The sequence below is a fragment of the Catharus ustulatus genome, chromosome 21 (assembly GCF_009819885.2).
Source record: "Catharus ustulatus isolate bCatUst1 chromosome 21, bCatUst1.pri.v2, whole genome shotgun sequence".
Taxonomy (NCBI): Eukaryota; Metazoa; Chordata; class Aves; order Passeriformes; family Turdidae; genus Catharus; species Catharus ustulatus.
This window is the reverse complement of record NC_046241.1, coordinates 248,498-264,938: the sequence shown is the minus strand read 5'-3', so window position 1 is coordinate 264,938 and position 16,441 is coordinate 248,498. Positions and strand designations below refer to the sequence as shown.

At 56.6% G+C, this 16,441-nt stretch overlaps 1 protein-coding gene across 2 annotated transcripts; it reads right to left on the bottom strand.

The window, feature by feature from the left end:
• Positions 1-3,152: 3,152 nt before the first annotated feature.
• On the bottom strand, positions 3,153-16,196 carry FBXW5 (F-box and WD repeat domain containing 5). 2 transcript variants are annotated; one of them, XM_033077372.2, is made up of 9 exons: positions 16,161-16,196; positions 15,665-15,875; positions 13,216-13,373; positions 12,427-12,601; positions 11,038-11,186; positions 9,255-9,735; positions 6,687-6,834; positions 5,420-5,632; positions 3,153-4,955 (listed from the first exon to the last, which is right to left on the bottom strand). In XM_033077372.2, exons 2-9 carry the CDS (start codon positions 15,852-15,854, stop codon positions 4,709-4,711), a joined length of 1,761 nt encoding a protein of 586 aa, XP_032933263.1. In that variant the 5' UTR covers positions 15,855-15,875; positions 16,161-16,196; the 3' UTR covers positions 3,153-4,708. The 2 variants fall into 2 exon arrangements, with proteins under 2 accessions (XP_032933263.1, XP_032933264.1); XM_033077373.2 differs by lacking the exons at positions 15,665-15,875; positions 16,161-16,196 and having other exon boundaries at positions 13,208-13,338.
• Between the last annotated feature and the right edge of the window lie 245 nt (positions 16,197-16,441).

Below are 16,441 nucleotides of genomic sequence, written 5' to 3'. Positions count from 1 at the left end.
AAGGACTGTGGGGCAGCACCAGGGATGCCTGTAGGGAAGGAGAAGTGAATCTGTTGTGGAGGTTGTTCATCCTGTGCCAGGAGAGGAGGGTGACACAGAGCTTGGTGTGCATCCTGAGAGCCCCAGGCCCTGCCCCCCTCTGCCCTGTGTGCTGAGCAGCACTGTGTGGAATGGTTGCTGTGCTGGGAGCTGTCTTTGCTCATGGGCAAAGGCACAGGCTCTGAAATGGCTTCACTCCCACGGTGGGACAGCTTCACCAGCCTTCCCAGGGCTCCCGCTGCTGTCGAGCTCCACGTCCATCTGTGGCCATGCTACCGTGGGCTCTGCCACCTCAGGCTGTGGGATATGTACTGTCTGCCCATGCAGTGGGCACTGCTGGCCAGCGCCTGATCCCCCACAGAGCCTGTAGTCACTAGCAGCAGCTCTCCCTCACTGTTCCTCCCCATCCCTGAGCTCAGGAGTCATGGGCCAGGTGTTTCCAGGTGACAGCACCCTGGAGCTCTTCCTCCATTCAGCCCCTACAGCCACCTGGGTAGGATCTGGGGACTGGAGAAGTGATATGTTCTGTCCCCTTTCTATCTCTGGGCTCCTTCCCTCTGGGCAGCACCTGCTCAGCAACCATGAGAAGGTCTCTCTCAGAGGGGAAGAACTGGCTGCCACATCCCTGGATAGTGCCTGCTGCAACTTAGTTGTGGCCATGGGTAGCTCCAGATGGGCCCTGATCGTGGGTGGACTCAAAGCTTTGTTGCCTCCTTTGCCTGGGTTTCCCACACCTCTGTCTGCAGCTGAACGTGCCCCAGGAGATGTTTTGTTGGTGACAGTAACTGGCTGTGAACATCCTGCAGTGATCACCCTGCCCTGGCTGGCTCCCGTGCTGCACCTCAGGCAGTGGGGCTGGAGCATGGTCATCCTCCTCAGTGGCTGCCAGCAGCTCCTGCCAGGTGCCCAGCCTGGGTTGGATGGCTGCAGAGCCTTCTTAGGCTAGTGGTCTGCTCACACCTTGGTTCTGGCACAGCCACCCTGAGGGGTCCAGAACACTATAAGGCTCTGCCCTGGCAGGGAGCCCTGCAGGGTCTGGCTGGCCCCCACGTGTGCTGGCACTGCCCTACCTGCCCCTGGGGCTGTTCAGAATGTCCCTGCTGCTGCCCAGGAACTCAGGGGTGCCCAATGCCCTGCAGGCTGAGCTGGACCCTGGCCCAAACTGAACCTCTTGCACCCATTGGCTGCTGTGCTGGCCAGGGGCTCTCCAGACAGGTGCTAGGGTGACCTGTGAGCTCCCTTTGGAATCGCTGCATGGAACTTCTTACACCTGTGTGTGCAGGGCCTGGGGACAGACCCAATCCCTGCACTTGGGGGAGGAGGACGGAAGCTGGTGACAGCACAGTCTGAGGTGGGAGAGGGGTGACAGGACCCTTCCCTTTGTGCAAGCCCCCTCCAGCCTGTTCCCAGGGACAGATCAAGCCCTGTGTTGCTGCTCTCACTCTGTTGCCTTATGAGGAAAATCCAGGCTAGCAGAGCCCTGCTCCCATCTAGAGCAGCTCCCCTTGGGAGCTTGGAAAAGCCTTCCTCTCTTGGAAGGAAGAGCAAGGTCAGCTCTGCTCATAGAATCGCTGGGAATTGTTATGTGGGGGGGAGCTTGTTCTATGTTGATCAGAATGTCAGCTCGTGGCGTGCTGCCTGCAGCAGGACTGGGGACTCTGGCCAGGTAGTGCCAGGAGGGACTGTGGAAACACTGGCTCACTTTGGGGTGTCTGGGCTGCTTTCGGGGTGGGAGCTGGTCCTCCTGCCCCAGCACATGTTTGAAAGGTCAATGGGAGAGTCGGTGCTGCAGCAAAGTTCAGGCTGAGGTCTTCAGGCCCCAGAGTTAATGCTGGAGGGGAGACATGGCCTGTCAGCCCCTCCCACCAGGAACTTTTTCCTCCCCACCCTTCTGGTGCTGTTGATGCTGTCCGGGCCTTATTTGGCTCTTAGCAGCTCTGGAGCTGGCAGCAGGAATTGTGTTTATGTGCTGCAGACAAGGGCTCTTTCCTGGGCACAGCTCTGCCAGCCTGGTGGCCACATGGACAAACACTGGACACAAAACACCGCTGCATTTTTGTGGGTTCTTTTTTCCCCTTTGACCACACAATCTCAGTCTGGCACTGTGAACTAGGTTTTGTTTTCCTTAAGGGTGTAGTAGGGTCAGAAGCACTAATAAAAGATGTTTGAACAGCATCGTTGTGTATGAGCCAGGGAATGCTGGGCACAGTATAGGGGAGGATTGCCTGGGGGGTGGGGAGTTCCCGTGCTGGGGAATTATTTCTGTGCTGGGAACTCTCCCCAGCTCCTGCCTCCCTGCAGGAGGATTCCCAAACAAGGAGGGACCAGGGGGGTCTGTAATGGGAAGGGAAGGAGCTGGAGCTCTACTGGGCCAAAAGGCCAGTGGTAGCCAGTGCAGCAGTGCTGGGCCAGTGCTTCCAGTAGTCCTCCTGCTGCTAAGGCAAATCCAAGACTCCTGTTCCTGGGTTGTAACAGCTCTGAGCTCCTCCAGAACAGGCTGCTGTTGGGAGCCTAGTGCCTGCAGGATACCTGTTCCTGCCCCTCTCAAGCTGCAGCACCAGCCCATGGGACTAGACCCAGGTGGGGGCAGCAGCCTGGTGGCCTCTACTCAAGGTGTGTGGAAGAGACAAACACAAGGAATGACCATGGGAATGTGTCCCCTCTGGGAAGTCCCCAGACCCCCTTCATATCACAGCAGCTTCTGTACCAGGGAGATGCAAAGGGCAATGAGAGGATAGTGGCAGTTGCAGTTCAGGAGGCTGCTTTTGCACACGAATGCCAAACAGCACTGGAGGGGGTCTCTGCTTACTTGTACTGTGCCCATTAGTGCTTGGAAAAACATAAATCCAGGAGGAATCCAGCCCCTGGCATGTCCTGGAGCCTGCAGTGTTCAGCCCTGGCTGCCATGGACACTTGCTGCCCTTCGGCCATCCCCTGCCTCTCTCCTGTTGCCCACAGCTCTCTACCTACACTCCCCAGCCCAGGGCAGGTAACCACAGGCTGGGCAGCAGCTCCTGCAGTGCCCCAGCCCAGCCCAGCCCTGTTACAGTCCTGGCCTCAGCTGTGCCTCAGCAGAGCAGTGCTCAGAAAATAACAAGCTCACATTGCAGAGATGCTTTAGCAGAGTATTTATTCAATGCCAGAGTGAAGAGCAAAACTCAGTACAAACAACACCTCAGTGCCTCACTCACTGCTGCACTGAGCCACAGGTGGAGAGTTCACAGTTGGGGTGGGAGGGAGAGGCAATTCCTTTGCTGTGTGACTGGACAAAGCAGGATGTGGAGCCTGTGTGCACACACACATGAAGGAATCCCTCATTTCATGACAGAAAACCTGAGTACGGGGGGTTTAGATGAAGCTGGGGCATGGCAGGACACAGGTGCCAACCCTCCTGCTGCAGAGGCTGCTAAAGCCATCAATGCCATTGTGACAGGAACTCCCACCTCTGTCAGGTCTATCAGCAATCCCAGATTGGAATGGCAAAGGCACCTACCCCAGGGCTTCCAGGGGTCCCCCCTGTGGCTCCTTCCCAGCCCTGCTTCCAGGAGTGACAGCAGTTCCTTGGGGCCCCATCTAGGCCAGGTCAAGATTAGGAGCTTAATTTTAGACTCTGACATTTGGGTACCTGCTACAGGGAGAGAAGCTCAAGGGACAAACAGTGAACACCACTGAATCTGCAATAACTCCAAGCGACTGTCCCCACTGCCTGTGGGATCCTGGAGGAGCGGAGCCCCTCCGTGGTAGGTCAGCCCTAGGGACAGGGAGCTTATTCAGCTGTCACTGCAGGCAGGAGGGCTCCGTCCCCATCACCTGCAGCACCTGTGGGTGCCTACACCTATTCACAGAGAACATACTAAGAGAACCTAAAGTGCCACAATTGGGTAGCATGGGCAGGAGGTAAGCTGTCCTCATGGGTACCCCAGAAAGGGAGAGCAGATCTCCCACAATAAATACATTCCCAATCCATAGCTTATTGAAGTGCTACTCAGAGGAAGACAGAGGCAAAGCCAGCACCATATGACCACCAGGCCTCCCCCCTCCCCAGTTTGGAAACTGACAATACCAATATACAGACCCTGGGGCCAGTCAGGCTCCCAGCCCTGGCCCTGCCGCCCCCTCACTGCCCCCAGACCCTGCTGGCCTCCAGGCAGAGGTGCCATGGGGAGGAGGCACTTGACATTCCCCAGCAGCCAGACAAGTTGCCTGTGGAGCTTTGGGACAAGCACACATTAATAAAATGCCAATATTAAGAGAGTCCTGCAGTCAGGCAGCACAGCTGCACCACGGCTCCTGCCAAGCACTGTGCAGCTGGCAGCTCCCAGTGAGGCCGGCCATGTCCCCAGCTCACACAGACCTACACTGGACATGCCTCAGTGTCCCCGGAGCCCAGAGCTTGCCCAGAGAGCTATGCCCAAGTAGCAATGCTGGTGAGAAGCTGTGCAGTGACCAGCTCAGCTGCTGCCTGACAGACCCACAACAGGGCCCCAGCTCTTATGTCCTGTCTGAAGCCAATGCTTCAAGGAGGAGGCGATTCCCGCTGCCAGGGTCCCTCCTGGCTCAGCCATAGGGTTTGTGTGCCTAGAGCTCATCTCTGTGCAGGGCTCAGGGCTCTGTGAGCTCAGAAGGAGGTGCTGCAGTGAGGAAGCTGCAGGAGCAGATGTACCTGGGTTCAGCTTTTCTGGTTCATGAGCCAGGAGAAGAGCAGTTTCCTGGGCCGGGGCCTCCTGGCCTGCCGGATGCGCACAGCCCGTGGGGACCGCCACACTTTGATGGTGGTGTCATCACTGGCTGTCAGCAGCAGCTCCTGCTCCACTGGACTGAATGCCACTGAGTTCACCACATTGTCATGTTGCAGCTTAGCCAGGCAGATGTTGTAGTGCCGGTCCCAGATGTAGCCATGTCGATCCTCTGCCCCACTGTGGTGGAGAGACAGTGGTCAGGGTGTCCCACTGGACCCAGTGCCAGTCAGCAGCCTCAACACCCTGCCCTTCCCACTCCCGTCCTTCTGCAGGGATGGGGGCAGAAGGTACTCAAGCCCCTGTGTCCATGAGTGTTCATCCTGCGCACGCAGCTCCCTCTGGGATACAGGGCCCCTCAGCTCACCCCACATCACCTGCAGCCCCATGAAGGGCATTTGCCACCTGACACACACCACAGCCCCAGATTTTCCCTTTTCTCAGGGATTTACAGCAGGATATTTACAGCAGGACCAGGGCAGCCACCCTTTATCCTCACTTTCCAAGTCAGTCCCTCTGCTCTTTCCAATTCCATTCCCTGCTCCGCTCCCAACACACAGCAGTGTTCTGCTCACCTGGCCATCCCATAGCAACAGTCCCAGGCCTTCCTAGATGCAGGATCAGGATCCTGCCCACCTCCTCACCTTGCTACAAAGTCCCTGCTGACGTCCAGGAAGATGAAGAAGCACTCCTCGTTCGGTGTGTAGGCCCGGTGTGCGCGCAGCGCTCGCTTCACCTCCTTCATGGTCTTCAGGTCGAATACGTGCAGGTCGATCTCCTCAGCGATGGGAGGCGGCTGCATCGGATCCGAGATGACGCAGTCCCGCGGCCAGGCCCGGCTGTTCACATACAGGTACCTTGGGGAGGGCGGGGAGGGGTTACCTGCACTGCACCAGAGCTCACAGAGTTCCCTGACACAGCAGGGATGGAGCCTGCAGCCCAGCTCACTGAAATCCAGACTGAAACAGGGAATAGGCTGCTGGAACACTCCTGGCCATGTCTGGAAAGGACCACCACACCTGAAAGATGACTCTAAGGGTCAGGGCACACCTCTCTAATCCCACTGAAACCATCTTTAAGGATGGGGGTGTCTTCTGGGCAGCACATGAAGGAGGACTCTGCCCTCCTGCTCCATTCAAGTGACACCCCACCTTGCAGAGCAACCTCCAGCTCTGGGAACCCAACACAAGAAGGATGTGGAAATGCTGGACTCCAGAGAAGGCCATGGAGATGCTCCAAGGGCTGGAGACTCTCTGCTCTGGAGCCAGGCTGGGGGAGCTGGGGATGTTCAGCTTGGAGAAGGATCCAGGGAGATCTCAGAGCCCCTTCCAGTGCCTGAAGGGGCTCCAAAGAGTTGAAGAGGGACTTTGGACAAGGGATGGAGGGACAGGACACAGGAAATAGCTTCCCACTGCCAGAGGGCAGAGTTAGATGGGATATTAGGAAGAAATTGTTCCCTATGAGGGTGGTGAGGCCCTGGCACAAGTTGTCCAGAGCAGCTGTGGCTGCCCCATCTCTGAAAGCGTTGAAGGCCAAGTGGATGGAGCTTGGAGCAACCTGGGAGAGTGGAAGGTGTTCCTGCCCATGGCATGAGGGTGGGGATTAGACCGTTTTTAAGCTACCTTCCAACACAAACCATCCTAGGATTCTATGGATGATCTACCTCAGGAAAAAGACACATTAATATGGACAGTTCCTCCATTCTCAGAAGGAGCCATCCTGTCCTGAGCTGGCTTAGGAACAAATTCCTGCCACAGCCAGAGGCAATGCTCAGCAGTTAACACACCATCAGCACCTGGATCAGCAGGCACCCAATCCATCCACCACAGTCACTTCATGTCCTGGTCACCTCACAAAGCCCATGAACAGCTCTTGTCCACCCTGGCAGCTGCTGAAACCCTCTGTGCTCACCGGTGGTCAGGGGAGAGGCCCATGCCAATGATGTGCCCATGGATGTCGATGACATGATCCAGGGAGTCAAAGAATTCATCTGAGCGCCGTTCCTCCCCCAGCACCGGCCCTGCAGTTGTCATCTGATGGGGCAGGATCCTTTTAATCCCTGTGGTACAGAAAGCAGAGGGAGGCAGTTCCACAGGCTGCTGCCAGCAGGGCTGGGGGAGGTCCCAGGCTTCAGGGAGGGGCTTCCCTTGGTGCAGCTGAGAGGAGAACCAGCTTGCTGGGCAAGGTCTGGGACAGGGCTGCTGTCCTCCTTCAGCTCCCCAGGTGGGCTTTGGGCCAGGACCTTGCCCACGAGCAACATCCTGGCACACCCAACGCCAGACAGCGAGATCCCAGTGCCTGTGGGTACAGCCAAACCTCGCCTCAGCCCATCTCTGAAGCACATGGAAGCAGCATAGCCCCAGGAGACACGCTAGCTGTAGAAGGGTTTTTCTTCTAAATTACTCCCTGGGCTGGGCCCATTCTCTGTAGTAGCCAGCCTGGAGCAGCCCAGCAGATGCACTGGCTGTGGCAGGGTTTTCCCCTGACACTGTCAAGTGCAGGCAGGGATCTGTCCCAGAAAGCTCAAAGAATAGACATTTAAACCCAAATTGTGTTCAAGTGCCTTGTAGCTTCTGAACCTCCTGACTAAATGAGACAAGTGATGGGTCAAGCCCTGTCCCCTTCCAGCTCTGCAGAGGTCCAGAACACAAACAGCTCCACAAATTGCCCATCTCCAACTTCCTGGAGGACCCCTGTGAGCCTCAGTAGCTCCTGAGCACACACAGGCTTCATCCTCAGCAGGTCCAGGGGGAGTTGGAAGCATACCCCATCCCATCCCATCCCATCCCATCCCATCCCATCCCATCCGGAATTGCTAACAACAACTTTGATTTTAGCCCTCTCCTGCAGCCTAAAAAGACACGTGTGACACCCCACTACAGCTCAAGTCCCATTCCCAATATCTCTGCCCCTGAGTCTGGAAGCCTTGGGGCACAGCTGGTGTTCTTCCACCCCACTGGTGCTGCTCAACCTGGAACCAGCAGGAGAAACGGTAACTCAAGCAGTTCAGGCTGGAGCAACACTGCATAGAGTGAGAGGTGAGCACAGAGTGAGCTCCTTTAGGTTCTGTGGGCACAGAGCAGGTGCACAGGGCCAGTTCTGCACACAAACCAAGAGGCAAGCGACACTGTAGCGACTCATGGTGGGACAGGAACTGAGCCAGTGTCCAGCCCTCCAAGCAGCAGCCTGTACTGCAAATGCTGGCCACCAGCCAGGGAGTCACAGAGTTCAAAGGCATCGCAGAAATCCCTCAGCCCCGGGAGGCTGCAGAGGAATTTGGGAACCCAAAGGCTCTGCCTTGGTGTGTGGCAAGTTGCAGTCTTGGCTCAGCCCAGGGAATCCAGGTGCTGCTTCAGCTCAGTCCAGGGCTGAGTCACCATGGCTGTCTGCAAACCCAGCCCTTAGGCAGGAGCATGGAGTAGACCTCATTCAGTTTAGGTCATATTCCTAACTGAAGGTGGGCAAAGACTAGGTTGCTTACAGCTCTGGAAACTGCCTTCCCCCACCTTAACGGGCTGTACTGGTGGGGGACCATGTCCTGGGAAAACCAGGAGAGCAAGGAAGCAAGGCTGTAACTGTGTGAGCAGTGAAAGGAACTGAAACTGTCTGGCTTCACAGCAGTCTTGTCTGGGAGCAGCTCCCTTCTTCCTCACACCCCTGGTGCTTTCCACCTCTGCCAGCTTTAGGGTCTCTAGGGAAACAGCCAGTCTACCTGCTCCTGCTCCCTACTGAGGAGCTCCCTGCAGGACTTCCTCTAAATTCTGCTAGACTGTTGCCTTAACACGAGTGCCCCAGGTGAGAGCAAGTGACATCCTAACACAGGACAAGGTCACCAGCTATGCTATGGCCTGGCACATACTGCACCCACAACCTGTTACACCCCCTGGTACAATGGAGGGAGCTGCAACCTGTCCAGCATCGCCCACCACACAAACACTGACTGGGGCAGTGAATAATCTCCTTGGAAACCTCCCCAGTCCCAAGTGTCTCACTGAGTGTGGTCCCACCCACGGCAGAGGGAAGACAGGCAAGGGGCAGGGGCACTGCACAAGTGACTCACACATCAACTCCATGTTGCTCAGACCAGGCTTGCCCTGACGCCTTGCCTACTCCCACGAGAGAATAGGACCGAGGTCCTTCCACACACTCCTCCAGGGCAACTGCTGTCCTGCCCCTGCACCCACTGCTGCTCATGGCTGGTGTCCTTAACCAGACACTCCCTCTTGCTTTTCTGCTCAGCCCTTGCCATGACTTTGGCCACGTGTGATGCTGGCAGGCAACACACCAACCCTCAGGCAAGTGGAGGAGGTAGAACTACCCTTAGTGACAGGGCCTCTCAGAATACAGAGTAAACTGCAGCTCACACCTCACAAACAGGCAGCAGAGAGACCAGTTCTTTTCCCAACCCAAATCCCAAGCGCAGCTGCAGCCCAGGCCCCCAGGGAGCCCAAGCTGTCCCAGGCTCAGATCCAGCCTTACCTATCTGGTGCGGGGAGTAGGTGAGGCATCCTGTGGTGAAGATCAAGTACTTTATCTTGCTATTGCTGTCTGTGGGGAGAAGGTTTGGCTCAGGTGGTTTAGTTCTGCTGTGCACAAACAGCTCTGCCACCTTTGTCTCCAGCTCTGTCTCGGTCATGGCAGGCCCCACACGGCCCTCCATGATATCATCAAAGAGCTGCTGCAGCCCATGCTCTGCCGGCACACCCCCAGCATCCGGCAATTCCTGTACAGCTGGCTCCAGAGGTGGCTTGGGCTTGGCCTCTTCTTCATCACTGTCACTGCCGAGATCAAAGACTGGGCAGGTGGAGGAAGCAGCCAGCTGCTCTTCATAATCCAGGAGCAGATCCGGGGAATCGTACCGGCTGCAGTCAGCCACCATCACGGTCCGGATGGTGCTGGCATTCAGGTTCTGAATTTTGAACAGTCTCTTCACTACATTCACATTCTCAGACTCAATGCCCTGTGAGCAGAACGGAGAAGTGAGCAGGAACCACCCCACATCACTCCCACAGTTCAAACCAAGAACTGAGCTAGCACAGGGACACTGGCCCCCACAAATCCCTTGACACTGTGTGTGGGGCACTGACACAAGAATGGGTCCCGGGCTTGCCAGTTCTACTGAGCTCCTTCCTATCCTGGATGGAGACAGAGTGAGAGAAGACATTCTTGCAGGCAGGCAGCAGTGGAGTGAGGAAGCACAGCAGTTGGGCAGCCCTGCTGAGGTCATCAGCTGGTGCTACCTGGTGCTTTACAGTGCAGGACCAGGAGCTGGACTCGACCCTCGTGGGTCTCTTCCGCCTCAGAATGCTCTATATTCTATGATCAAAAAGGATTTCAGGAACAGGCCTCTGTGATAAGCATGAAGTGGGATCCCGCTGGCCCACAGCAGCAGTGGCAGAGAATCCCTGTGCTCCTGGAGTGTGCTTGTACCCCTCAGCAAGGGCAGCTTATATCTGCTCCAGACACATAGAGCAGGTCCCTCTCTGCCACACTGTTCCCAGCCTTCAGCTCTTCTCCCACACTCCTGTTATGGGCAAGGTCCTTCCTGGCATCACAGGGATAGAAGGGAATAATGCTGGAGTAATGTCTCAGTGCAGCATAGAGATGTGGTTGTGGGAAGGGTCTCTGCTACCAAAGGACTTTACCTGGGGTCAGCATCTTGTTAAAATCAAAACATGAGGATGTGCACGTGTGACACGGAAATAGAGGCAGAACACGGGGAACACGACTGAGCAACCCAAGTGCCAGGGAGTGAAAAAGCAGTTTGAAGACAGCACACTTGGCTGTCCAAGTCTCACCACAAAATTAGGGACAGCACCCAGCCCAGGAAACCTCAGCAAGGCCAGGCAGGGCTGAGCTCAGCCTCCAGCTCCTGAGCTACCAAGTGGGAGAAGGGTCACTGCTGGGATGCATGCCAGGCTACAGCAGTCACAGGCCCAGCATCAGACTAACAAGGACCTCAGCACCCCTGCTGCAGGGCAGTGCATGCTGCGGAGCACTGCAGCCAACTCCTCAGCCTAATTAATGTGGCAAAAGTTAATGAGATCTGAGGGCAGAGTTAGAACACTGTAGTGAGTACCACAACACCGAGCGTGGAGAAACCTCATGCAAGGGTTGCCTTGAGCTCAGGATCCTGAGGGCAAGTCAGAGGAGACAAACAGGGAGGACAGGAGGATTGAGCCATCCTTCCCTGCAGCCTTCCCTCCCCCAGGAGCCAGCAGGAAGCTGCACTGCCTGGGAAGCTGGAAGGAAGGCAGCTCACCTGGAAAGCATTGTTCAGCCACAGCACCGAGCAGGACGTTATGCGCCCAATCCGATGCAGATTGCCTGATATCAAGTTGGTTTCATTCAGCCAGCAGCCAAACACATCATAGGGCTTATTCCTCACCCTGGAAAGCAGCGTGAAGTTCTCTGGAAGGGAAACATGAGTGTGAGGCAGTGACTTCCAGCAAGAGCCCTGGAGAAACCGTGTGGGAGAGAGGAAGTGCATCCAGATATCTGTGGAAGAGGCCAGCCCCCAGCCACTGCTACAGAGACAGAGTATTTCTCTTTTCTCCAGAGATGTGTGATGATACCTTGCACAAAGGAAACCAAAATAACAGGGCAGTGCACAGAACCAGAGCACAGAGCAATCCAACCTCCCACTCTTTCCCTGAGCGGGGCCCAGAGCAGGCCCTGGGGACAAGAACAAGTTAAACACAGAATTTCCCTCCCACCCCTGGGGCTTTGGGACTCTTTAGCCAAGGCAGCTGTGCACTCCTGATTCCTGCTGCACTCCTGATTGCTGGGACTGTGGGACTCTGCCAAAGATGGCGAGATAACACAGTGGGGATATGTCTCATACACAGAGCTGCAGCACAAATGAAAGAGGCTCAGGGTGACACCACCTCAGAAAGCCCTGTGAGACCTAAGGGTGAGACTAGGGCCACAGAGGTGATGTGAGGGCTGGATCCAGCCACTCTCCTCTGCAGATGGGCTGAGAAAGCTAGGTATGTCCAGCCTAGAGAAGAGAAGGCTCTGGGAAGACCTTAGAGCCCCTTCCAGTGCCTAAAGGGGCTTCAGGAGAGCTGGAGAGGAGCCTGGGACAAGGGATGGAGGGACAGGACACAGGGAATGGCTTTCTACTGCCAGAGGGCAGGGATGAATGGGATATTGGGAAGGAGTTGTTCCTGTGAGGGTGGGAAGCCCTGGCACAGGGTGCTCAGAGAAGCTGTGGCTGCCCTGGATCCCTGGCAGTGCCCAAGGCCAGGCTGGATATTGGGGCTTGGAACAACCTGGGACAGTGGGAGGTGTCCCTGCCTATGGCAAGGGGTTGGAATATGATGAGCCTTAAGATCTCTTCCAACCCAAACCATTCTGGGTTTCTGTGGCTTTTTGCCAAGCACGACGTACATCAGAGGCAGGGGCTTCAAGATGAGTGATGTGGATAATCCTTACTTAGAAGAGAAGTGAGGCTAGATACATGCAACACTGCACTGAGGTGCTGCTGTAGTGACCCAAACAGAGCTAAGGCTGTGAGGTTTTGCCTCCAGAACTGTGATTGGAACCCCTTAGCTCAGGAGTCAGGACAAGCTGAGGCAAGGCTACTGCACACCCAAAGAAAGGAACCCCCTCACCCAGCACTCATATGCCCCAGGGAAGCTCCACTTACCCATGCTGATCACAGCAATCTCCCCCGAGGAGGAGTTGTGAGGCCCCACAAAAACACCGGATACCAGCAGGAGGGAGTCATCAGAGTTGAACTGGGAGAACTGGGTGTAGCTCCAGTTGTATGGCCTCATGTTGGAGCTGTGCTGCAGGGAGATGTCCAGCTCATTGCTCCAGATCTACAGAGATATGGACAGTCAGGAAGCTGCTGAGCAGTCTGAGAGTGATTCTGTTTTATCTGTTTTGCAAGTACTCACTGGGACATGAAAAAAAAATAGTATCAAAAACCCCATTTAACTGCCTCCCACTCACCATATCCCTGTCCATTCCCCTGACAGAAAATGGAGAGGGGCTAAATGGAGAACTGCTGCTCCATTGGCCAGAGAAGAAGGTGTTCAGACAGTGGATGGTGTTATCACAGCTGAGTTTCTAGCATGTTGAGATAGATTCCTCCCAGGACAACCATGCAGGGAAGACATGATCCACTGCAGTGGATCATTATCTCCCCAGTCCAACAGACCCAGGGCACAAGAGGGCACTGATCTGCACCTAGAAAGCAAAGCACCTTGGCCACCTCCACACACAGTCAGGCTGGAGCTGGAATCCACAGCCCTCAAGGCTACATTCACAAGAGTCATTTGTTCTATAGCTTAGAAGACAGCTTGGGCAGAAACCAGCCTAAGTCCAGGGACATCTGGTCAAACCTCTCCACAGACTTCCCAAAGGCTACTCTCAGGGTTAAACCCCAGTGGACGAAGGCTGCAAGGGCTGGGCAGCGCACCTACCACTTTACCTTGACCGTGCAGTCTTTGGAGCATGATGCAAACAGGCAGCCAGAGTGGGAGAAGCTCAGGTGCAGAACTTGGTCATTATGTTCCTTCAGGGCCTGCACCTCCACACAAGGGATGGTGTCGTAGAGTCTCTGGAACTCATCGTACCAGGAGACAGCACCTGCAGCACAGAGCAGGGACATGGGACAGGAGTGTGAGCAGAGGGAAGCAGAGCTGGGCTAAACATGGCATCAGGTTTTAATAAACCAATCCTGGCTTCTGTGAGCAAGGCCAGGAGCTCTGCCAGGGCATCAACCCAGGGTTGCAGCTCAGCTACCAGCCCTCAGCATTTTCCTCAGCAGCTTCCTTACTTCCACACACAAAAACCCCTTTCTTCCAGTACACACACACAGATTTATATCACAACTCTGCTTTCCAAAGTAGCACAGCCCCTGCTGGAACAGCCCAGGCAGAGGTGCTGGCCAAAATGTTGCTTAGGACAAAACAGTCCTGAGAAGGAACACATGCTCCAGCAAAACCAAATCAACCAGGTGGGCCAAGAGGAAAGCTGCTCCTCACCATACCAGCTCTGCACTGATTATCTCTCTCTTGTCTAACACAGAATTAGGACGGTTCCAGACAGGGTCTGGGACCAGGAAAACAACATCTCTGTGACGTAAGAGACTTGAAAAAATGAGAAAAGAACCGAAGTTGGGCACAGTGTGTTGAGCACAGCCTGGGGCACACTCATGGGAGTCTTACTGATGGATAATAAAAGACAAATAAAGAAGATTCTTAATCAAGGGCCCAGCCAGGAAGCCTACAGACTTCTTGTAGCAGCAAATCCCAGAGAAGCAAAGAGGATTAGACATGTATATGGATAAGGGCCAACTTTCCTAGTGACACTGAACAGGACTGAAAGATTTTTTGGAACATACTGCAGCCCAGGAGGCACCTGCTCCTGCAGGCAGGGACCAGCTTGCTGCCAGCAAATCCCACTGCTGCTCGAGGCTGCGCTTCAACCCCCTCTGAACCTCCTGGTCCCAGCCCATCTGGCTAGGAAAAGTCTGGGCAGGCCCCATTTGGCCAAGCAAACCCAACACATCTTACAGAACCACTGGATACCATTCCTCTAAGCATGGGGCTGCCCAGAGTAGCCAGGCCGGCAGAGGTATTCCCCAAACTCATGTACCCTCTGCCGACACCTGCCAACCGTCCCTGTCCTGCTGCCTTTGTGCAGGGTGCCCACAGCTCCAGCAGTCAGAGAGGTGCCTGAATATATTACTGAGCTACACCAGCTGCTTGATCCTAATTAGTGCTCAAGAACAGGGCGGGCAGCTGACTAAGCAGCTCCAGGAAGCTGGGAGGGAATGGGCCTGGGCAAAAGGTTTCAGAAAAACCCTAAGGAGAACATCCTCAGGCCCATGGAGCTCCCAGGGTCTGCAGGAGCAAAGTCACATAGCCTCGAGGAATCCCATCAACATTCACCTCCTCCAAAAGCCCTTCTGCAGTGATGTTCCTTCTGCAAGGAGACCAGCTCCCACCGCCTGAGCCTTGGCATTTCTTCCTTGACATTTCTTCCTGCCCTTCTGTAGCCACTGCAGCTCACAACCCAGGATCCAATTCCCTCAATCACAGCTGGGGGCCCCCTGCACATTCCCCCAGTGCCCTGCAAACACAGTGGGAATGGGCTGCTTGGAGAGAAACGCCCTTGGGAAGCAAGGGCTCCTGCTGCTAGGTCCAGCTGGTGTGACAGAGCTGGGTCATCCTTCCAGATTGCACCAAACTGCTTCCAGCACTGGATGCTCAGCAGGGAGCAGAGCTGTGATCAGACAACTGCCACCCCCAAGCCTTCTGACACTTTGGACAGGGACAGCCCTGCCAGGTTCTGTGAGCCCAGATCAAGTCCAACCTGCCCTGGTGCCGTGGGGCAGCTGCTGACTCGGCACATGTCCCCAGTGCTGTCAGAGGGCCACACATCCCCCAGAGAGGCACAGATGCCCCTGCACAGCCCGGCCCTTGGAACCCTTGGAGCAGCCAGTGGTGCTTGTGGCAGTGCCTGGTCCAGCTGGAGAAGAGTTGCATTAGAAGCTCCAGAAAGGCCAAGCCAGCAGTGATTCCACAGATCCCATGCAGGCTGGGATGCAGCAGCATGTGGTGACTCACTGCGACTCCCAGGATCTCCCTGGACAGCAGCCACACAGAGCTCAGAACCCTCCTTTCAGTGAAAATAAGGGAAAGGCAAAGCATTTTCAGCCCTTTGACCCCCGTTTCTATAGGTCTGGGCAAATCCAGCGCCCTCCCCGTGCACATCTCAGCCCCTGACACTGTAACACAGTTGAGGCAACGCGGTGCAAGGGTTCCAGCACCCCGACAGCGGCGGGCAGAGGCCATAGCAGGGGGAGTGCAGCCTCCATCCCGGGCTCACGGCAGGTGAATCCCCCGGGATCAGCCCCGGGCCCCGGAGCGCACCTGGGTGCCGCGGCACATCCCGGGACACGCGGTAGTAGCGGTAGAAAAGCTCCTTCCACAGGAATTCGTCGCGGGCCACGGCGCGCCACTGCTGGCAGACGAGCCCCACAGAGAGCACGTCGGCGTGATCCAGGTACAGAAAGATCTCGAACAGGACGGTGTCTGGGAGCCGGGGGCAGCCCGCGTCCATCGTGTCATTCTGCCGCCGCGCCTGGAACCGAGCGAGGTGCTGGTGTCAGGCCTGGACCGGGGACCCACATCCGCCCGGGGCCCACGGCCCCTGCCCCCCCACGAGCCTTGCCCGCTGCTCTCTTCGTGTCGTGCCTGGTGCCCGGTGCCTTGGTGCCCCCCACGGCCGCTGTCCCCCCCGTGCCGTGCCCGGTTTCCCCGGCGTCCCCCATGGCCGGTGTCCCCCCGTGCTGTGCCCGGTGCTCCCCATGGCCGGTTTCTCCCCCCGTGCCGTGCCCAGCCCGGTGTCCCCGCTGTCCCCCCGCACCTCGGCGCCTCCGCTGCCCCCGCCCCGCCGCGCCACTTCCGCCCGGCGCTCCCGGCGCTCCCCCGCCGGCCAATCACCGGGCGCGTCTGGCGGCAGGCCCGACGGCTCGAGCACAGAGCTCCCCGCAGCCTCCCAGGCGGAGCGAGCCGAGACCGGCGCGATCGCTCACGAGCGCCCCTGCCGCGTCACGCTGCCCCATCCCGCCCCGTCCAACCACAGACCACGCCCCTCACAGACCATACCCACAACACACCGTATGACACGCCCATGCCCTCATTAGG

What these genes read in the sequence shown, in the direction of transcription:
- FBXW5 (XM_033077372.2), bottom strand. Translation starts at nt 15,854, where the DNA reads ATGGACGCGGGCTGCCCCCGGCTCCCAGACACCGTCCTGTTCGAGATC. An exon ending in GATTGCTGTGATCAGCATGG is followed by an intron (nt 11,187 to 12,426) that starts GTAAGTGGAGCT and finishes TTTCCCTTCCAG; the next exon opens with AGAACTTCACGCTGCTTTCC. An exon ending in GGCTGAACAATGCTTTCCAG is followed by an intron (nt 9,736 to 11,037) that starts GTGAGCTGCCTT and finishes TTCTGCTCACAG; the next exon opens with GGCATTGAGTCTGAGAATGT.